Source organism: Ranitomeya imitator, chromosome 3 (assembly GCF_032444005.1).
Source record: "Ranitomeya imitator isolate aRanImi1 chromosome 3, aRanImi1.pri, whole genome shotgun sequence".
NCBI lineage: Eukaryota > Metazoa > Chordata > Amphibia > Anura > Dendrobatidae > Ranitomeya > Ranitomeya imitator.
In genome coordinates, this window is record NC_091284.1 from 542,419,779 (window position 1) to 542,443,745 (window position 23,967).

Below are 23,967 nucleotides of genomic sequence, written 5' to 3' on the forward strand. Positions count from 1 at the left end.
CTGTTCGAAAAATCATGTGATGCTTCTCTAATTTGTGTAATTAGCAGCACCTGTAACTTACCTGTGACACCTAACAGGTGTTGGCAATAACTAAATCACACTTGCAGCCAGTTGACATGGATTAAAGTTGACTCAACCTCTGTCCTGTGTCCTTGTGTGTACCACATTGAGCATGGAGAAAAGAAAGAAGACCAAAGAACTGTCTGAGGACTTGAGAAACCAAATTGTGAGGAAGCATGAGCAATCTCAAGGCTACAAGTCCATCTCCAAAGACCTGAATGTTCCTGTGTCTACCGTGCACAGTGTCATCAAGAAGTTTAAAGCCCATGGCACTGTGGCTAACCTCCCTAGATGTGGACAGAAAAGAAAAATTGACAAGAGATTTCAACGCAAGATTGTGCGGATGTTGGATAAAGAACCTCGACTAGCATCCAAACAACTGTGGATTCATAGAAGAACAAATGAAAGTGGCACTCACCCAGGTATTGCTGAATAGAGATGTCCTTTATTCAGAAGAACAGATGGACATACATAAGATGGAGCAGCGGCTGGTAGCAGTTAGGGTGCGGGAGGGAGGTGAAGGACGACGGCCGTTTCGCGCTTGCGCGCTGCTACGGGTCCAGGTGAGGGAATCAAAAACGTCATATCCTTTATAAAGGGCTTAGTGACTAAATGTGGACAGGTGCATGTTAAAAACAATTAAGATATCCCTGCTGACAAACGTTAATAAGCACATAGGATGAAATAGACATTATTCACTTAGACATTTCTTTTCAGACTTAAACTTATAACATTCTAAAGTATAATTTCATAGAAAGATGGTCATATCTAGTTTATCATTTAATCCTAATGGCCCCTGCGCGTTGGTTTTGATAATCCATCTGGCTTCGCGCTGCAGTAACAGCTTATTGCGATCGCCTCCGTTAGATGGATTGCTGACTATTTCTAGTCCTGCAAAGCGCAGCACATTAGGATTGGCATTATGCATGTCTTTTATATGTTGAATGAACCGAGGGCAACCTTTGCCCGAAGTTATAGAGTTATAATGTTCCCTGAATCGGTGGAACATAGGACGTATGGTTTTGCCGATACAAAAGAACTGGCAAGGGCAGGTGATTATATAGACAACATACTGAGATTTGCATGTAATCAATTGTTTGACTGTATGGTAAATGGGACCTATATGGATCAATTTATCTAGTAGTCTCAGGTGACAGAATTTGCAATTACTGCACTTGTAATTTCCACTCGGTTGCGATTTACTTAGCCAGTTGCTGTTATTCGTGACGGGAAGACGATTTTTAACAAGGAGGTCTCCTAGATTTTTAGTACGTTTATATGCGAAGATAGGATGAGATATTACTGTAGGGGCCAAATCCCTATCGTTCTTTAATACATGCCAATTTTTGTTAATGGCTGCATAAATTTCTTTGTCCATAGGACTATGTGCAAACGTGAAGACAAGCCTTCTGTTATTCTCCTTTTCTCCTTTAATGGGATCTGTAGATTTCTTGCGATTTTTTTTTTTTTTTTTTTTTTTTGTTTTTGTTTTTGTTTTTGTTTTTTTTTTATTTTTTTTTTTATAGACTCTGTTGTGTCAATTTTTTTACTCTGTTCTCTGCTTTTGTTAGAATTTCAGGGGGGTAGTTTCTTTTTAGGTTATCTGTCTTTAATTTCGTTATTTGTTCATTGAACGATTCATTATTGTTATTTATTTTTCTATAGCGGACCATTTGGCTATAGGGTATACCATGTTTAGTATGAAAGGGGTGGGCGCTATTATAATGCAACAAATTATTTATTGCTGTAGGTTTTTTATGCACGCTTGTGTTAATTCACCCCTCAATGATGTCTAATTTTACATCTAAAAAGTCAAGCGAATCACCCCCAAAGCATGCGGTGAACTGCATAGTTTCATTGTTTGTGGTATTCAGATATAAGACAAAATTATCAAAATCATTTCTTGAACCGTCCCATACGATGAACACATCATCGGCAAATCGTAGGTATGTACGGATATGCTTTAGGTATGGGTTAGTGGAGGCAGTTACATATTTTTCCTCAAAAGCCGCAAGAAACAAATTCGCGAATACGCACGCGACGGGCGTACCCATCGCGGTACCTGTGTGTTGAATGAACCATTTATCGAGAAATTTAAAGGCGTTATGTGAAAGTACAAATTCTAAGCTTTCGATGATGAAGTCAATGAAATCCTGGTCCTTGTCGGTGTTAAGTAAAATTGTCCGAATAGCTTCGATACCTTTATCTTGGGGGATTCGTGTATATAAACTCACGATGTCGATAGAAACTAACGAAAAAGTCGGTTGCCAGTCCACAGTTTGTAAAGCTAGAAGAAAGTCCCCTGAATCTTTTATAAAAGATGGAATTTTTTGTAGGAGGGGTTTGAGTAGCCAATCAAGAAACTTAGATAAGGGTTCTGTTAGTGAACCGATCCCGGATATTATAGGGCGCCCGGGAGATCTGGTGGCATTTTTATGTATTTTTGGTAAGCTATACCAGTTAGGTATAATAGGATATTCCGGTAATAATTTTTCAGCTTTATTTTTTAGTAACACGCCTTTTGCAACATATTTATTTAATAATGTTCTTAGTTTTTCCCTATACTTATTAGTGGGATTATTTTCAAGTGGAGTGTACGTATTCTTATCATTAAGCTGAGACATAGCTTCCTCGATGTAATATTTTTTATCTAAAATAACAATGTTGCCACCTTTGTCTGCTCTCCTTATGATGGTATCGTTCCATTGCTGTATATCCCGTATTGCTTTTTCTTCCCCACGTGTTAAGTTTTTTCGTGGGTGTGGATATAATAAGGCCTCTGTCTTTCAAAACTAAGTCTTGAAATAAATCAATGGTATTTCCGGGAGATATAGGAGGCATGAACGTAGATTGCAGGCCACCTTTAAACGGTTCAAAATTAGAAACGGTATATTCATCTGTAGTTTCGTCTTGTAATATAGCACTAGATTTATCTAGATTTGCTAAAAGCTGTGCATTTTCAATATCCTTTAGATCTGTAGGAGGGTATGATATAAAGCCTACAGTTCCGATTGTGACAGGGCTTTCTGTTGAACCAGTAATACAAGGATTTTTTATATTTTTATCGTGAGAAAAAATTTTTTTTAAGTGTAGTTTTCTTGTTGCTTTAAATAAATCAATTTTGAACTCTGTAAAATTAAATTCCTCAGGAATGCAGAAGTTCAGTCCCAGAGATAACACATTTTTTTGTTCGGTAGTGAGAACCCTACTAGATAAATTAATTATCTGTAGCTCGTTTTTATCTGTTGTTACTTTCTCCAAGTGACTTGTTTCCGTTTTTTCTGACCGTTTGTTCTTCTGTCTGCCTCGTCTGGTCCTTTTCCTAAAGGGATTTCCGTTTGTGGGACGGGTGTTATGACACTGATATTCTCACTTGGCTCGTCCATACCACTGGAATCAGAGTCCGTTACCCAGCCATCTTTCTGTGTCTTACGTTTGTTAAATTTCCTCGATTGATAGTTTTTTTGAAAGTTCTTTCTTTTATTTTTATTCCAGGAAAAGATTTGGCCTGTAGTAAAATCGTTTTTATCACGCAGAAATTTGTCCTTTTTTTTCTGTTTAGTGTCTATCTGAATTAGGACCAGTTTTTTATCAAGTTTTTTCAAAAATGCTTTAAACTGCGTATCTGTCACTCTAGAGCTCAGTTGTTTCTTGGCATCATTTAGTTGATCGTAGAGAACTTCGTATTCCTTTTCATTTTGGGTAATGACTAATGCCAAAAGGTTCCGTGAGCATTGTAAGTGGATTTCTTCCCATGCTTTCTGAAACGATTCATCTCCAGAAAATTGGGAAATTTCTTTATACACTCGGAGACCTCTTGGAACCCGTCCGTAGTCCACATAAGACTTCAGGGATTTTATAGTCCAATAGAGTCTAATTTCTCTCTCAGCCAGAGAGTATATTTTTGTTTCCAGTGTCTTAGTGCTTATTAACGACAATTCGTCTTTATGGTTACAATCCATAAAGAACTCCTCCGCACCCTCTCTACCAGCCAATACACTCTGCTCAACCGATGTGCCTTGGTCCGAATCCATGTTTTCTTCGTGACTAGTGTCCATTATAGTTGAACATATATTTAATCAAAGCCTAATAGGCGCTGCACCTGTGCTCAATTCCGATAGAAGTCGATAGTTCATGCAAAGCAAAAAAGTAGAGATTGGAAGGCACTAGGGTAGTTTGTCAGCGTAAATTACCTTCTTGCACGCTGGATTCAATTCAGGACATTAAGCGGCACAGGCTTAAGAATTAGCAATTAACGGGAGGTGCTCAACATGAAGCTGAATACAACTGTGGATTCATAGAAGAACAAATGAAAGTGGCACTCACCCAGGTATTGCTGAATAGAGATGTCCTTTATTCAGAAGAACAGATGGACATACATAAGACGGAGCAGCGGCTGGTAGCAGTTAGGGTGCGGGAGGGAGGTGAAGGACGACGGCCGTTTCGCGCTTGCGCGCTTCTACGGGTCCAGGTGAAGGAATCAAAAACGTCATATCCTTTATAAAGGGCTTAGTGACTAAATGTGGACAGGTGCATGTTAAAAACAATTAAGATATCCCTGCTGACAAACGTTAATGAGCACATAGGATGAAATAGACATTATTCACTTAGACATTTCTTTTCAGACTTAAAATTATAACATTCTAAAGTATAATTTCATAGAAAGATGGTCATATCTAGTTTATCATTTAATCCTAATGGCCCCTGCGCGTTGGTTTTGATAATCCATCTGGCTTCGCGCTGCAGTAACAGCTTATTGCGATCGCCTCCGTTAGATGGATTGCTGACTATTTCTAGTCCTGCAAAGCGCAGCACATTAGGATTGACATTATGCATGTCTTTTATATGTTGAATGAACCGAGGGCAACCTTTGCCCGAAGTTATAGAGTTATAATGTTCCCTGAATCGGTGGAACATAGGACGTATGGTTTTGCCGATATAAAAGAACTGGCAAGGGCAGGTGATTATATAGACAACATACTGAGATTTGCATGTAATCAATTGTTTGACTGTATGGTAAATGGGACCTATATGGATCAATTTATCTAGTAGTCTCAGGTGACAGAATTTGCAATTACCGCACTTGTAATTTCCACTCGTTTGCGATTTACTTAGCCAGTTGCTGTTATTCGTGACGGGAAGACGATTTTTAACAAAGAGGTCTCCTAGATTTTTAGTACGTTTATATGCGAAGATAGGATGAGATATTAAATTGGCATGTATTAAAGAACGATAGGGATTTGGCCCCTACAGTAATATCTCATCCTATCTTCGCATATAAAAGTACTAAAAATCTAGGAGACCTCCTTGTTAAAAATCGTCTTCCCGTCACGAATAACAGCAACTGGCTAAGTAAATCGCAACCGAGTGGAAATTACAAGTGCAGTAATTGCAAATTCTGTCACCTGAGACTACTAGATAAATTGATCCATATAGGTCCCATTTACCATACAGTCAAACAATTGATTACATGCAAATCTCAGTATGTTGTCTATATAATCACCTGCCCTTGCCAGTTCTTTTATATCGGCAAAACCATACGTCCTATGTTCCACCGATTCAGGGAACATTATAACTCTATAACTTCGGGCAAAGGTTGCCCTCGGTTCATTCAACATATAAAAGACATGCATAATGTCAATCCTAATGTGCTGCGCTTTGCAGGACTAGAAATAGTCAGCAATCCATCTAACGGAGGCGACCGCAATAAGCTGTTACTGCAGCGCGAAGCCAGATGGATTATCAAAACCAACGCGCAGGGGCCATTAGGATTAAATGATAAACTAGATATGACCATCTTTCTATGAAATTATACTTTAGAATGTTATAAGTTTAAGTCTGAAAAGAAATGTCTAAGTTAATAATGTCTATTTCATCCTATGTGCTTATTAACGTTTGTCAGCAGGGATATCTTAATTGTTTTTAACATGCACCTGTCCACATTTAGTCACTAAGCCCTTTATAAAGGATATGACGTTTTTGATTCCCTCACCTGGACCCGTAGCAGCGCGCAAGCGCGAAACGGCCGTCGTCCTTCACCTCCCTCCCGCACCCTAACTGCTACCAGCCGCTGCTCCGTCTTATGTATGTCCATCTGTTCTTCTGAATAAAGGACATCTCTATTCAGCAATACCTGGGTGAGTGCCACTTTCATTTGTTCTTCTATGAATCCACAGTTGTATTCAGCTTCATGTTGAGCACCTCCCGTTAATTGCTAATTCTTAAGCCTGTGCCGCTTAATGTCCTGAATTGAATCCAGCGTGCAAGAAGGTAATTTACGCTGACAAACTACCCTAGTGCCTTCCGATCTCTACTTTTTTGCTTAACATCCAAACAAGTTCAAGCTGCCCTGCAGTCCGAGGGTACAACAGTGTCAACCCGTACTATCTGTCGGCGTCTGAATGAGAAGGGACTGTATGGTAGGAGACCCAGGAAGACCCCACTTCTTACCCCGAGACATAAAAATGCCAGGCTGGAGTTTGCCAAGACTTACCTGAAAAAGCCTAAAACGTTTTGGAAGAATGTTCTCTGGTCAGATGAGACAAAAGTAGAGCTTTTTGGGCAAAGGCATCAACATAGAGTTTACAGGAGAAAAAAAAAAAAGAGGCATTCAAAGAATAGAACACGGTCCCTATAGTCAAACATGGCGGAGGTTCCCTGATGTTTTGGGGTTGCTTTGCTGCCTCTGGCACTGGACTGCTTGACCGTGTGCATGGCATTATGAAGTCTGTAGACTACCAACAAATTTTGCAGCATAATGTAGGGCCCAGTGTGAGAAAGCTGGGTCTCCCTCAGAGGTCATGGGTCTTCCAGCAGGATAATGACCTGGAGCAGTTTGCCAAAGAAAGAATGGTCTAAAATTCCAGCAGAGCATTGTAAGAAACTCATTGATGGTTACCGGAAGCGGTTGGTCGCAGTTATTTTGGCTAACGGTTGTGCAACCAAGTATTAGGCTGAGGGTGCCAATACTTTTGTCTGGCCCATTTTTGGAGTTTTGTGTGAAATGATCAATGTTTTGCTTTTTGCTTCATTCTCTTTTGTGTTTTTTCATTGAAGACAAATTAAATGAAGATAATAATATCAAAGAATTTGTGTTTGCAATCATTTTCAGGAAGAAACTGAGTATTATCTGACAGAATTGCAGGGGTGTCAATACTTTTGGCCACAACTGTGTACATCCGAATAGTGGAAAAGAATAGTTGGTGCAATGGTCCAGTCCAGGGCACAACCCAACTGAAATGCTGGGTCAGGACCTTAACAGAGCTGTGCATAAATGAATATCCACAGACCTCCAAGAACGTTGGCAAGCTGGTAAAGTGTAGAAATAAATGAATATAGAATTACCGTATATACTCGAGTATAAGCCGAGATTTTCAGCCCATTTTTTGGGGCTAAAAGTCCCCCTCTCGGCTTATATTCGAGTCATACCCAGGGGTAGGCAGGGGAGGGGGAGCGGGGGCTGTGTAATTATACTTACCTGCTCCCAGCGCGGTCCCTTGAAGTCCCTGCTTCTTCCAGCACTGCAGCTTCCTCCTGTACTGAGCGGTCACATGGTACCGCTCATTACAGAAATGAATATGCGGCTCCATCTCGCATAGAGGTGGAGCCGCATATTCATTACTGTATGAGCGGTAACGCTGACCGCTCAATACAGGAAGAAGATGCAGCGCTGGGGAAGAAGCAGGTAAGTATACGGGGAGGGGGGAGCGCAGCGCTGCGCGATATTTACCTCTCGTTCCAGTGCGGCTCCCATCTTCATCGTCCTCTGGCAGTGACGCTCAGGTCAGAGGGCGCGGTGACGTAGTCAGTGCGCGCCCTCTGCTGAACGTTAGTGCCGAAGACTGAGCAGCACGAGGAGCAGGTAAAAGTGCCGGGGTCCTGAGCGAAGAGAGGTGAGTATGTGATTTTTTTTTTTTTTTTGTCAGCAAAAGCAAATGGGGCAAGTGGCTGTGCGGAGCATCTGTATGGGGCCATAACGCTTGTGCGGCACTACAGGTCCTTCTCAAAAAATTAGCATATAGTGTTAAATTTCATTATTTACCATAATGTAATGATTACAATTAAACTTTCATATATTATTGATTCATTATCCACCAACTGAAATTTGTCAGGTCTTTTATTGTTTTAATACTGATGATTTTGGCATACAACTCCTGATAACCCAAAAAACCTGTCTCAATAAATTAGCATATTTCACCCATCCAATCAAATAAAAGTGTTTTTTAATAACAAACAAAAAAACCATCAAATAATAATGTTCAGTTATGCACTCAATACTTGGTCGGGAATCCTTTGGCAGAAATGACGGCTTCAATGCGGCGTGGCATGGAGGCAATCAGCCTGTGACACTGCTGAGATGTTATGGAGGCCCAGGATGCTTCAATAGCGGCCTTAAGCTCATCCAGAGTGTTGGGTCTTGCGTCTCTCAACTTTCTGTTCACAATATCCCACAGATTCTCTATGGGGTTCAGGTCAGGAGAGTTGGCAGGCCAATTGAGCACAGTAATACCATGGTCAGTAAACCATTTACCAGTGGTTTTGGCACTGTGAGCAGGTGCCAGGTCGTGCTGAAAAATGAAATCTTCATCTCCATAAAGCATTTCAGCCGATGGAAGCATGAAGTGCTCCAAAATCTCCTGATAGCTAGCTGCATTGACCCTGCCCTTGATGAAACACAGTGGACCAACACCAGCAGCTGACATGGCACCCCACACCATCACTGACTGTGGGTACTTGACACTGGACTTCAGGCATTTTGGCATTTCCTTCTCCCCAGTCTTCCTCCAGACTCTGGCACCTTGATTTCCGAATGACATGCAAAATTTGCTTTCATCAGAAAAAAGTACTTGGGACCACTTAGCAACAGTCCAGTGCTGCTTCTCTGTAGCCCAGGTCAGGCGCCTCTGCCGCTGTTTATGGTTCAAAAGTGGCTTTACCTGGGGAATGCGGCACCTGTAGCCCATTTCCTGCACACGCCTGTGCACGGTGGCTCTGGATGTTTCCACACCAGACTCAGTCCACTGCTTCCTCAGGTTCCCCAAGGTCTGGAATCGGTCCTTCTCCACAATCTTCCTCAGGGTCCGGTCTCCTCTTCTCGTTGTACAGCGTTTTCTGCCACATTGTTTCCTTCCAACAGACTTACCATTGAGGTGCCTTGATACAGCACTCTGGGAACAGCCTATTTGTTGAGAAATTTCTTTCTGGGTCTTACCCTCTTGCTTGAGGGTGTCAATGATGGTCTTCTTGACATCTGTCAGGTCGCTAGTCTTACCCATGATGGGGGTTTTGAGTAATGAACCAGGCAGGGAGTTTATAAAAGCCTCAGGTATCTTTTGCATGTGTTTAGAGTTAATTAGTTGATTCAGAAGATTAGGGTAATAGGTCGTTTAGAGAACCTTTTCTTGATATGCTAATTTATTGAGACAGGTTTTTTGGGTTATCAGGAGTTGTATGCCAAAATCATCAGTATTAAAACAATAAAAGACCTGACAAATTTCAGTTGGTGGATAATGAATCTATAATATATGAAAGTTTAATTGTAATCATTACATTATGGTAAATAATGAAATTTAACACTATATGCTAATTTTTTGAGAAGGACCTGTATATGGGGCAAATCTCTATGCAGCATCTTATGGGGCCCTTATTACCCTTTATGCAGGATTATATGGGGCATATTTTAATATGGAGCATCTAATGGGGCCCATCAAACTTTATGGAGCATTATATGGGGCTCCTGATTCAATATGGATATTCAAAAGCACTTAACCTACTGATGTCTCAATTAATTTTACTTTTATTGGTATCTATTTTTACTTTTGAAATTTAGCGGTAGCTGCTGCATTTTCCACCCTAGGCTTATACTCGAGTCATTAAGTTTTCCCAGTTTTTTGTGGCAAAATTAGGGGGGTCGGCTTATACTCGAGTATATACAGTACGGTATGTAAGATGTAAAATGATTTACAGAAAGTTATTTCTCCTTAAGTTGGATCTACAAACAATTCATGGGGTCAGTAATTTTTCAGACTTCTTCTGCTTTTTGGCCTCGCTTTATTAAATAATGACACTAATGTTTCATGTGTTGATGTTCACCTGAGGTATAAATATAGAATTTTTTTTTCTTTTTACTGATATATAAAAACCATAGATCTGAAATAGTGTACTTAAGTGTTTTTTTTTTTCTCATGACTTTGCACGTAAAACATTTTGTATAATGTGAACAGAAATGTTTTTGCTCGACGGATATTTTTGATAATTCTCCGTAACGAAATCTCCAGGAATGTTCTTCGTCTAGTCATTGAGCTGGTGAATGTTGTCTTTGTGTAAGTCAGTCTGGGAGGTTACAGCTACGCGCGGCACAGGATAAAGCTACTGGGACAACTGAGTGTATGTATGGAGGATAGCAGCCAAACGAGATCAATAGGAGCATTCTCACAGTGAAACCTTAAGTTTATACTGTTTGTATATTGTCTTGTTTCTGAATGAGGCTTATTAAGTAAGACTTATTAAAGCATGAAAATTTCCTTCCTGATTTACATGCTTACTGGCAAATTGCATCCTTGAGAAAGCATTTAAAAAAAAAAACTACAAATCTAAAGTAAGAAACTGCAAACAAGCTATGGTTTTCTTGTCTTCAATAATGTATTTTCCTGCAATGTTTGGTGCAGTATTTAATCAAGTCTTTTGTGCTAATCCCAATCCACCAAGAAGCAGAAGTATAAACCTTTGTGTATTTCCAATTCCTTCAATTTATGGGTTTGGCCTCAGAAAACTGCAGCTAAACAAAATGTGTGACAAAAATTATTCAATGTACAACATCCAGGGCCCTTTTCTGAATTGAAGGCCGCTGCCACGTCATTCACTAGCCTACTAATCGAACGAGGCTCCATGGATGTCGCTGGTAGGAAGTTTGCAGTCCTCTGGTCCAGCAGTAACTGACTACCGACATGACTACTGGACAAGGGTCCTGTGAATCTTTTTGCTCAACTCTTGTAATATATTTTCAATGCGTCCATCTTAACTTTATTTTCCCCACCTCACTGTATTTATTTCAATTGCCTCTGGTGTACTAGCCCGCCATGACTGATTCACCGGCAGGTCCCCTTCTAACGATTACACCGGTCTCTACTTGCTGGTCCCCTACTTGACACACCAGACATGAACACTCAACCAATCGATGGCAGAGACTGAACAGTACTTCCAAAGATTGGCAGACTGGATGTTTTATATCAATCCCAGTTTGAGCAGGAGTGTAGGACTGGATAAACGCAGGAATGGGATCATTAAAGGGAAGTATAATTCCTTGTTTGTTTTGTTTTTGTTTGTTTTTTAATCTGCCCTGTTTAGCAATGAATGTCATTGGCTGAAAAGCCCTATTTTTTAGTTGAGTACAGTGACTAAAGAACATTGTTTTGAGCTAAGCACTGAATGCGCAAAACATTAGGGGTACTTGTCATTTCAGCATCTCAGGAGACTTTCCAGAATAAGCCATCATTTGTGTAGATGAAGTATAATGCCCTTTTGGCCATTATATGACCTGCAACCTTTCCCCAGTTTTCTCCTCTTCAGTCTCTAGCTCTAACTTTCAGTTCTCTGAATTAGTGGGAAGAGAGCAGCTACAACCTTGTCCCCTACACACACAGTACAGACATGCTTCATTCCTGCTGCCTTCTCTGTTTAGCTCTGGTTCAGAAGTAGCAATATCAGCATGGAGGCGATGATACAGCTGTACTGACTTGTGTGGCTGTCAATAAGAAATCACTCGCTAATGACGGCACATCTGCTCATAGTCTCCCCCCATCCCTCCTGTCATTTCAGTGTGATGGCAGTCTGTCTTTTACCAAGACTGATATCCCCCCACCCCTGCTTATTGTTGTTGGTGAAGGTGGTAATTGCGCCTATACCTTCAGCTGAATTACTGGAAGGAGGCAACACACTTCTATTGAAGACTTTTTCATTTAAAGGGCTTCCCCAGGACCACCGTACAGTGTGTTACTATTACAGCATATTTTTATTAGTGTGCACGCTTTACAATATATTGCATAGTGTTTATTTTAGTCCCCTTTTAATGTAAAAGATATGGAGGACATCTTTAAAATGTGGGTAAGAAATGCATTTTCTTATGTTAGTGGTTACCGTTTTGCTAATACGTTTGTCTGCAATGTTCATTCATTTACAGACCTCCTATATTGCAGTCTTATCCATGTTTCAGATTTTTCCCTTGTGGGGTGTGCCTCCCATTAATATAGGCTGATGTTAGGTCTGTGATTATCCAGGGCGCTACTGTCTTCATTAATGCATGTGTCCTAACAACTCCTATCATAAACTTCCTTCTTTCCATTTCGTACAGCCTTTGCTCTGCTCTACCTCAGTCTGTAAAAGCCCCCCACAACCGTTGTCTACTGCATTCTCTAACCACCAGAGAAGGGGGAGAAACTCCAATTTGCTAGATAACCGACTTGGACCACATATGTTAAACTGTGGTCCTTGGGCCAAATTTGAGCCGCAGGGTGTGTATATTTGGCCCTCCGATGCTGGGAGGATTCCTTGGGTATATATGGCCCGCAACGCCGGGCGCGTCCTACAGCAGGTATCCCACTTTCAACTATATTGGCATCCTAGTTGCTGATACAGTGGAAAGTAGTGATGGAGGATGGAGCCCGCTGTACCAAAATATCCAGGGGATCTGAAGACACCATGGAGAGACCGGAGCAACGGGAGAATGTGCGGCTGTGAGTATTTGTGTTTTTAATGTGGAGCACGTTAAACTGTATGGATCACTTTTATGAAATATAATATAAACTTCAGCACTCCAAGACTCCAAGTTGCAAGTAAATGAAAGTCTATGTATAAACTTGAATCACAGACATTCAAATTAACATGGAGTCCTCTCACAGCATCCACATACCCTGAAGCCTTATAACAACACCTTCAGACTTATCTTGATAAAGGCCACATACGGGCCGAAACGTTGGCTTAATTTGAATGTCTGTGATTGTGTTTCATGTTTATACATAAACTTTCATTTACTTGCTAATTGGAGTGCCGATGTTAATATTCTATTTCATTTATGTGACTTCTGAGCACCCACTCATAGTGACACCTATCATCCATTGGATCACTTTTCTGGCCATTATACTGTATGGAGGGCTGTGTGTGAATTTCAGTTGGAGAATCGTACTGTGATGGGCTCACCATTCTTTGTTAGGATGAATTGGGGGGGGTACAGTAGGGTCATCATACTGTGCTTGTGGAGGAAATCACTATGGGTACTTCATACTGTGTTTGGTGGCACTTTTGTTTGAATCGTACCTTATTATCTGTATCATGCAAGGTGTTTTTTTTTTTTATCCTTTATTGCATAACTAACCCCTTTACGACATCAGGCGTAATTGTACGCTTATGTCGGACTCCCCCCATGGCACATAAGTTGATCTGTAAGATGACATGTGCCTGCAACAGCCGCGGATGGAATCGTGATCCACCCGTGGCTGTTGACCTGTTAAATGCCGCTGTCAATCATTTAACTCGCGGTTCCGGCAAGCGCGCCACAAATACCGCCCATTGGTGACCCCTATCACGGGTCACCGATGGGTTGGCATGACAACCAGAGGTCTCCAGCAGACCTCTATGATTGTTACTGCCGGATTACTATGAGCGTCGCCCGGTGGTCAGCGCACATAGCAAGTGGCAGGTCAATTTTAGCATTTAGTGAACCTAGTAAAAAAAAAAAAAAAAAAAGTGTGGAATTGCACTGTTTTTGCAATTTCACCTCACTTATAATTGTTTTCCCGTTTTCCAGTACACAATATGTTAAAATCAATGGGTGTCGTTCAAAAGTACAACTCGTTCCGCAAAAAACAAGCCTTCACATTGTCATTTTGACAAAAAATTAAAAAGTTACGGCTCTGGGAAGAAAAGGAGCAAAAAATGAAAATGCAAAAACAAACATACCTCTGGTCGCTAACTAGGCCATTGGGTGATATGCTTTTTACTGCTTTTACTTACCATTGCATTAGTCCAATATTTTATTCTAAGATCTATTAATTAAAATGTAGTATTTTTTTTTTTACTGGGACAACTTCTTTAAGTTTTGTTTCAGTATGAAAAAGTTTGTCATATTTGATAAGGAAAAATTTCAATTGTAGATATATATATATATGTGTGTGTGTGTGTATGTGTGTGTATATATGTATATATGTGTGTATATATATATATATATATATATATATATATATACACACACACACACACACACACACACACACACACACACACACACACACACACACACACACACACACACACACACACATATATATATACACACACATATATATATATACACACACACATATATACATATATATATATGTGTGTATATATATATATATATATATATACACACATATATATATATGTATATATGTGTGTGTGTATATATATATATGTGTGTGTATATATATATATATATGTGTGTGTGTGTGTGTATATATATATATATATATATATATATATATATATATATATATATATATATATATATATATATATATATAATATCAAGGTAGACCCCTGACTTTTAATTTTGGCCCTCTGTGTATTTGTTTAACATCCCTGTCTTAAGGTACCGTCACACTCAGCAACTTTCCAACTATCACGACCAGCGATACGACCTGGCCGTGATCGTTGGAAAGTCCTTTTGTGGTCGCTGGAGAGCTGTCACACAGACAGCTCTCTCCAGCGACCAACGATGCTGAAGTCCCCGGGTAGCCAGGGTAAACATCGGGTTACTAAGCGCAGGGCCGTGCTTAGTAACCCGATGTTTACCCTGGTTACCATTGTAAATGTAAAAAAAAAAAAAGCACTACATACTTACTTTCCGGTGCCTGTCACGTCCCCCGGCATCTGCTTCCCTGCACTCCTCCTGCATCCTGTGTAAGCGCCGGCCCTAAAGCAGAGCGGTGACGTCACCGCTGTGCTCTGCTTTACGGCCGGCCGGCGCTGACACAGGATGCTGGAGGAGTGCAGGGAAGCGGACGCCGGGGGACGTGACAGGCACCGGAATGTAAGTATGTAGTGTTTTTTTTTTTTTTACATTTACAATGGTAACCAGGGTAAACATCGGGTTACTAAGCGCGGCCCTGCGCTTAGTAACCCGATACTTACCCTGGTTACCAGTGAACACATTGCTGGATCGGCGTCACACATGCCGATTCAGCGATGTCAGCGGGTGATCCAGCAACGAAATAAAGTTCTGGCCTTCTAGCTCCGACCAGCGATGTCACAGCAGGATCCTGATCGCTGCTGCGTGTCAAACACAACGATATTGCTATCCAGGACGCTGCAACGTCACGGATCGCTATCGTTATTGTTGTAATGTTGTTCAGTGTGAAGGTACCTTTAGACACTCTGCAGAAGGGAAGTGGTAGAAAGTTTTTAATGGAGACTATTACATGCAGAAAGCAAATGAACATTAAAAAAACTCTGTGCTTAGATCTACCGGATTTGGGTCTTCTGCACATTCTTCTAGGTACAAAAAAAATTAATGATTAACTAAATATAAATATCTATTTACAGGTGGACCCAAAAGACTACATGTTTCATGGCCTGAAAGATGAAACCATAGGAAAGTTGCCAGATAAAGTTGCAGGCCAACAATTTGTCATACAGGAATGTGAGAACTGTAACATCTATATTTTTGACCACTCTGCTACCATCACCATTGATGACTGTACAAACTGCCGCATCTTCTTGGGACCTGTTAAAGGCAGCGTGTTCTTCCGTGACTGTAAGGACTGTAAATGTATTGTGGCGTGCCAGCAGTTTCGCACTAGGGACTGCAGGAAAATGGACATATTTCTATGCTGTTCTACACAACCCATCATAGAATCCTCCACCGGCATGAAATTTGGATGTTTCCAGTTCTATTACCCAGAACTAGGTGCACAGTTTAAGGATGCTGGTCTGAGTATCTTCAACAACACATGGAGCAGCATCCATGACTTCACCCCAGTGTCCGGAGAGACAAATTGGAGTCTTCTTCCCAGTGATTGTAGAATCCAAGATTTGGTTCCTTTACCAGACATTGATGAACTAAAAGCTGTACGCGTTTCTATGGATGTTAACAGGAGCATCGTTCCGGTTACTTGGGGGCAGAGACAGAAAAAAAGTGATGAGTCCTGTTTGGTGGTTTTCTTTGCTGGAGATTATACAATAGCAAATGCCAGAAAGATGATCGATGAGGTAATTGGCTAACAATGCATCCTACAATGACTCCTGCTGTTGTTTGTAGTATTATGATAAGGATCTTGGTCTCTCATTTATGGTTAAGAAGCACTCCCATTAAGATTTTTCATTCATTAAAATGTGTATGTGCATGTAATGTAGTATGAGTGTTGCTGATGTTTCCTCTTCACGGTGACGTCAACGCAATTCCAACTAGCCGGCGATGAATGCTGATGGAGCCTTGTTCTGACGCTCCATAAGTGTACATTGTAAAAGTCCCTTCCAGGTCACACAGAGCACAGCGTGACCCGGAGAGTCTGCCGAGCTGTGACGTCACTGAGAAGAGGAGCAGAATGGCGCCGGATACTGGAGAGCAACGATGCGTGCATTAACACACTCATACTACATGTACATACGCACATTCAATGAATGAAAAACTTAACGGGCGTGCTTTTTATAGTCAAGTAAAGCCTAATGTAACTTCTGTATGTGTTTCTAACCATTATGCCATAATTTACAGATGATCGGAAAGGGGTTATCGCTTGTTCAGACTAAAGAGGTTGCAATGAAATCTGAAGATGCAAACAGAGTTTTTAAAGAACGAGCCACAGAGTTGTTACCCTTGTTGGAGCAAGGTATTGCATGTGTTATTTATTTTTTTGTTTTTAAATTAAAGGGTTCTTTCCATCTTCTAAAGAAGGGGTGAGGAATCTTTTTTTCTGCCAAGGGCCATTTGGATATTTATACCATCCTTCGGGGCCCGGAGTTTGGGCCATTTGGATATTTATACCATCCTTTGGGGGCCGCACAAACTCCGCCCACAAAGTACATCCTGACTCTGGCACTGGTGTCAGGACGTAATCTTTCATTGCATGCCCTTCAATGTTCAGTAGTGAACCATGCATGTGTGTGCTAACAGAGCAAGAATAAATTAATGAGCTTGTGGCAATCAAAATACAGCTCCCTGCCCTAGAATGCGGTCCCTGAGAATCTGCCCGGGGCCTGATAAAAGGTCATCGAGGGCCGTAAATGGCCCTGGGGCCTGAGGTTCCCCACCCCTGTTCTAAAGAAATGGCATATTACGAGGGTATGTCATCATTATATAACTCTGACCCCCTATCAATCTGGAGAATTAAACTGCTGCCTTGTTAAAGCAGCACGGTGGCCTCTTATTAATCTCTGGATTGATGCTGGTACCTGAGGTCAGATCCCAACTGTTAATGAATTGTTGGCACAGCTATAAGATAAAAATAACTTCAAATCGAGGTATAGGTTAATGGAAGTCTGTCGGTGCGAAATGACTGTGCAAGCCAAACACACGCACTTGACACCCTTGGTGTAGTCAAACCATTCAGGGCACCTTAACACTTAATCATCTTGCATCCATATCTTTGCCCTTCTTCCTTGATTGACAGCTCTGGCTTTAAAGGGGGTTGGGATAGATGGAAAACAAGTAGGGTGGGAGAGTGCTGACAGACCTCCCTTAATAGTGGCAGACTTCAATCAGTATGGCTGTATTGTGTGCCGGATACAAATCTGAGATGGCTTTCCTTGAAACATCCAGTGGTCCAATCTCCAGTCTTGGATGCTCTAATTGATGAATTCATAATTTGACTTCTCTTTTCCATCATTGTATTAGTACTACAGACATAATCTGGCCGAGAAGGTTTTAAAATGATTCTTGGCATAAGACCCCTGAGCGGCCAGAAATCTGAAGGAATGTTTTCACGTGTTAGATGCTTTTTCTCAATCCATACTAATGCTTGTAGGTTTTTATTAAATGCCAATCACATACATTGCTGTGTACTTTAGTTGTGGTTTTGTTCCCCCGAAAATCACCGCTGTATGCACATAATTTAATAAGCCCAAAATGCTAATGCAATCTTCTAGCTAAATTATCCTGTTTGCAATAAGATTGGAGGTATGTAATATATTGATACATAACCATCCTCCAAAATTAATGTACCGTATTTCTTTACTTTTTCTTCATCAAGGGTCAGTTGTTGCTCTGGAGTTTAATGGAGAAGGAGCAGTGCAGACCTGCCAGGAAGCTTCTGCTGGCATCTTCAGTGGTACTAAGGTGAGTTCTTCATAACTGAGACTGGAATAACAGTGTCCAAGAGGCAGCCACAAGAAGTGGGCTATGGACGCAGCCAAGTGCAATGAACTACCTGGGGGTTATAGAAACAATGTAGCCCGATGTACAGTACTTTCCTGAGTACCTGCAACTTCAATGGGAGTTACCGAAAGACGTGTTCTATTGCTCCAGTGTCAGCCATGAACAGCTGAGGTGGGGTTCACCCTGGTAAACATTTTTTTTTTTTCTTTTTAAACGTCATGTGTATTAGCGCTGTCAATCCAGCATTCCTCCACGAAATATTAAGCATGTCGCACAAAATGTCAGCGCACCGGACCTGGTGCATGTGATTGTAGGTAATCTTTTTCCACTCTGGTTGCAAATGGAGCATAAATTTCAGTCCACATATACCTCCGCTACATCCTAAACTTTGGGCCACTAGGTACCCAGACTCCTACACAGGATTACCAGCTTGCACTATTCTTCAGTGATTAAAACTCATTACGGGTTGTCCGCTTTTTATTACTCTCTGCTGATGAAAAGCTTTACATTTTGGTCATTGTTTGGGTGAGTTCACATGGTTTGCATTTGCTGCTGTGCCCGCTACATTGATGAGATTTCAGCAACTTCCTCTACAGGTTGTGGACACTGTCTGCATGGTAATTGACATGAGGTGTGGATTTTAAAAATTGCCGCTTTTAAAGAGGACTGTCATCAGTACAAAAGTGCTTGATTTTTGTATGTTAAATTTGCCCCTTTCTTCTGATCATTACTTTATTTTTTTTTTTAAACTGACCTGCATTGGCAGAGATATTACGCATTTTGTTTGAGGCTATAACAGCCAATTTTGCTGCCTCTACCACTGGGGCGGTCCCCACAACTTCCTCCATGGCCGTGTCATTCGGCTGCTCTGTGACACTGCAGAATGATTCAGTTCAGAGTCACATGAGCTGTTTCCTGTTGGTTCATTACATTGACTACCTATAGACATTACAGTGTATACTTGTGATGTACAATAAAAAATGATATTGTGGTTCCGTTTTGGGCCGGGTTCACATTGGCGTTCAGGGGCTTTGCGGAGGGCTGCTTACGTCCTCTGTTAAGCCCCGTATACTTCCGCATGCGTCCTGCGTACCTATCTTTAACATTGGGTATGCAGGACATGTGGATGTATGTGGATGCGTTGTTTTGATGCTTCCGCTGAACGCACGGGAACGCAAAAAGGTACGCAGGACGCATGCAGAAGTCAGCGGGGCTTAACGGAGGATGTACGCAGCCCTCCGCAAAGCCCCCGAACGCTAATGTGCACTTAGCCTTGGACAGAAAAATCTTTGTAAATGTTTTTATGCACAAAAAGACAAAAGTATTGTAAGACTAAAGGTACCGTCACACATAGCGACGCTGCAGCGATACCGACAACGATCCGGATCGCTGCAGCGTCGCTGTTTGGTCGCTGGAGAGCTGTCACACAGACAGCTCTCCAGCGACCAACGATCCCGAGGTCCCCGGTAACCAGGGTAAACATCGGGTTACTAAGCGCAGGGCCGCGCTTAGTAACCCGATGTTTACCCTGGTTACCATCCTAAAAAGTAAAAAAACAAACGCTACATACTTACCTACCGCTGTCTGTCCTCGGCGCTCTGCTTCTCTGGTCTGGCTGTGAGCTCCGGGCAGCCAGAAAGCAGAGCGGTGACGTCACCGCTCTGCTTTCCGGCTGACCGACGCTCACAGCCAGAGCAGGAGGAGAGCAGAGCACAGCGCTGGAGGACAGACGGCTGTAGGTAAGTATGTAGTGTTTGTTTTTTTACTTTTAGGATGGTAACCAAGGTAAACATCGGGTTACTAAGCGCGGCCCTGCGCTTAGTTACCCGATGTTTACCCTGGTTACCAGCAAAGACATCGCTGAATCGGTGTCACACACGCCGATTCAGCGATGTCTACGGGGAGTCCAGCGACGAAATAAAGTTCTGGACTTTCTTCCCCGACCAGCGATCTCCCAGCAGGGGCCTGATCGCTGCTGCCTGTCACACTGGACGATATCGCTAGCGAGGACGCTGCAACGTCACGGATCGCTAGCGATATCGTCTAGTGTGACGGTACCTTAATACCTTTACTGGCGAACCAGAAAAATTAGATTGGCAGGCCTCTGTGCTCTAAAGCTTGTAAATATAATTTTTCTGGCTAGCCAAAAAAGGTATCAGTCTTAGAATATTTTTGTCTTTTTTGGGCATAAAAGTATTAGGTGGGTATAATTTTGTGTAATAAGTGATCCCGATTCTGTGAGGCAGACTTCTAATAGGTGAAAAGAAATCTTAAATATACACTTATCTGAGGGCTCCCATTGTATCGATTATAGGGGGATCCCAACAATACTGTAATTTCTTACTACAGTTGCAAGGAATACCGGTAAACTGAGAAGCTATCAAGTATTCATAGGGTTTACTGAGACAGACGATAAAGGTTTCTTAGGAAATCCTTCTTTAACCCCTTCATGACCGGGGGTATTTTCGTTTTTGCGTTTTCGTTTTTAGCTCCACATGGCCATGTGAGGGATCGTTTTTTGCAGGACGAGTTATACTTTTAAACGACACCATTGGTTTTAACAAATCGTGTACTGGAAAATGGGAAGAAAATTTCAAAATTCAGTGAAATTGCAAAACAAAGTGCAATTCCACAATTGTTTTTTGTTTGTCTTTTTTACTATGTTAACTAAATGCTGAAACTGACCTGCCATTATGATTCTCCGGGTCATTATGAGTTCATAGACACCTAACATGTCTAGGTGCTTTTTTATTTGTGATAAAAAAAAAATCCAAAGTTTTGTTTAAAAAAATTATAAATTGCACAATTTTCCGATACCCGTAGCATCTGCATTTTATGTCATCTTAGGTTGGGTGAGGGCTTATTTTTTAGCGTGCCAAGCTGACATTTTTAAAGATACCATTTTTGTGGCAGATACGATCTTTTGATCGCATGTTACTGCGTTTTAATGCAATGTTGTAGCAACATATAATATTTTTTTAAATATTTTTTTATTTTATTTTTGGTATGCTTCAATATTCTCATTGGGAGACTAGAAGCTGCCATTAGATCACCTGTATGTAGCAGAACTGCTGACTTGCTAGGAGTGCCGACCACCGGGTGGCGCTCATAGCAATCTGGCAGTGACAACCATAGAGGTCTGCTGGAGAACTCTGGTTGTCATGCCAACCCATCAGCGACCCGCGGCCATGTGACTCGGGTGCTGATGGGTGGGATTTTCAGCACACTTGCCTGAAACGCGTGTTACATGCCGCTGTCAGTGTTTGACAGCGGCATTTAACGTGTCAACAGCCATGGGTGGATCATTATCAAAGGTGGAACATATTGTATAAAAAATAAACGTAAAACACAAAAATAAATTAAGATCGTATAAAGGAAATTTTGCAATAAATAAAACTTTATGAATTATATTCTTATTTTTCTTAAGGTTAAAAAAAAATAATAAGTAGTAGTAACAGCTGAATCGAATAATGGCGCGCATTTTATCAAAAAGTGCATAATATTAAGAGATATTATAAACATGCCCAAAAATAAAATAAAAAAATAAATAACAAAAATAAATATATGTATGGCTCACAGATAATGCATACCCCAGCAAAGCACTGTAAAATTTTTTAAATATATTGAATACCACCAGAATGAATCTAAAAAAAATCAAGTAATGCAAAAAGAAAAAATATCAAGGTGCCAAAAAGAGTATCAAAGAAGCAAAATGAATGTACTGCGCACAAAACAGTGATAATGGTATCGCAAGGTGCTAATGAGAAGTAAGTGCTACAGTGCATGCACAGCTATATGTTCAGGAAAGAGTGCTTAGCAGAATCCAAAAAATCCAAATACGGTAATGAAAGGGGCATTATTCACCTAAAAATGTGCTGGCAGGTACCTACGCGTGTTTCGGCGCTAGCCTTCTTCTGTGGGGGAGGGGGGGGTGTTTTGGCGTAGGTGGATTGCGATTCCTCCCGTGGCTGTAAGTGACACATGTCAGCTGTTCAAAACAGCTGACATATGCCGCCGGAAAAGATGTGCACTAACCGCCGGAGCCAACATCAAAGGGGTTAAATGTATGACTTAAAAGGTGTACACCTACGTTTTGTGCATTTGAAGGAAAATGGACAGGAGGTTACTAGGGGTCAGGCATCATGCAATACAAACCTTTAACTCCAGCTTCATTTTAATCTGAGATTTATAATGTTAGTCATAAATCACGAAGTTGTGTTTTTTTTTGTTGTCAATCTTCGAAATTAACACATGCATATTTTATCTCCACTTGCACCAAATAGATATTTGTTTCGGAGAGCAAGACCACCTCTTCTCGTGACGTGGACAACTTCTACAACTTTGCTGATATGCAGATGGGAGTGTAGAGTTCGGCTTTCATTGTTGCTAATGTTGACCAAAATGGATTACTGTGACTCTCCATTCATCTAAAACTAAATTATATGTACACCGTGATTTAAGCAGTGTATAGATGAAGAGATGCTTGATTTATGGCGGTATAGGATTCTTTCCACCACAGTATGAATCATAGTTTTCTAAGTGTATCAGTAAAAAAATAAAATCCAAGAAAAAATACATTTTACACAACAGCTGTTATTGAGAAAATAGAAGTCCTTTTCATCTGGGAAACCGAGAATTGGATTTTCTTTTCACATAGTTGCTAATCATCCAGTAATGAATGTATGCACAAGTGAAGAGCTGCCATTAATAGTATAGTATAGTGAATTTCCACAAAGCTAAGCTTGTATCATCTCGGAGTTATATTGAACAGGAAATGAATGGAATCTTTTCTATTCAGAACTAATTTCGATCAAAATGATAAATGTGCATTCCAAATGCTTGTATCTGATCAAAGTGGGGACGATGGCAGAATTATATGTAATGTATACTATATGTAATATTTATTAATTTTACACAAATGCAATACATTTTAATACTGTTTGTAAAATGCACTTAAATTGATTTTATACTGTGAAAGCAAAAGGTTTTGTAGGCAAAACTATCAAATTGTTTGTTTTACATGTGAATAACAGTAAATACTACTCAGTCATGCACATTTCTGTAAAATGGCAGTGATGTGTATATATATATATATATATATATATATATATATATATATATATATATATATATATATATATATATATATATATATATATATATATATATATATATATGTATATGTGTGTATATATATATATATATATATATATATATATATATATATATATATATATATATATATATATATATATATATATATGCTGAACATCTGCTTTCCTTGCCAATGGGGTTGCACAACACTAGAAAAATGTGGCTGTCAGATGCAGCACCACACCTGTCTACAGGACGTACATGGTATTGCAGTTTATACCCATTCATGTCAAATGAGTAGAGCTACAATACCAGACGCAACCCAAGAACAACTGGAAGAAAGTGGTTTCATACATCCCCCATTAAATCATGCAATCATTTTTGGGGAGGATGAAGGGTGACAATGTTGTAGCAGATGTTTGCCAGCAGTCTATATTTTATGTATACACAAACACTTGAGATTAGGT

At 40.6% G+C, this 23,967-nt stretch overlaps 1 protein-coding gene across 1 annotated transcript in view; it reads left to right on the plus strand.

Moving 5' to 3' along the window:
* RP2 (RP2 activator of ARL3 GTPase) overlaps nt 1-23,494 on the plus strand; it is a 50,632-nt gene extending 27,138 nt beyond the window's left edge. The window contains exons 2-5 of the mRNA XM_069757853.1: nt 15,640-16,305; nt 16,808-16,922; nt 18,282-18,367; nt 22,690-23,494. Coding sequence (XP_069613954.1) covers nt 15,640-16,305; nt 16,808-16,922; nt 18,282-18,367; nt 22,690-22,773 — 951 coding nt within the window. The 3' untranslated portion in view covers nt 22,774-23,494. The remainder of the gene's footprint in view (nt 1-15,639; nt 16,306-16,807; nt 16,923-18,281; nt 18,368-22,689) is intronic.
* Nucleotides 23,495-23,967: the final 473 nt, after the last annotated feature.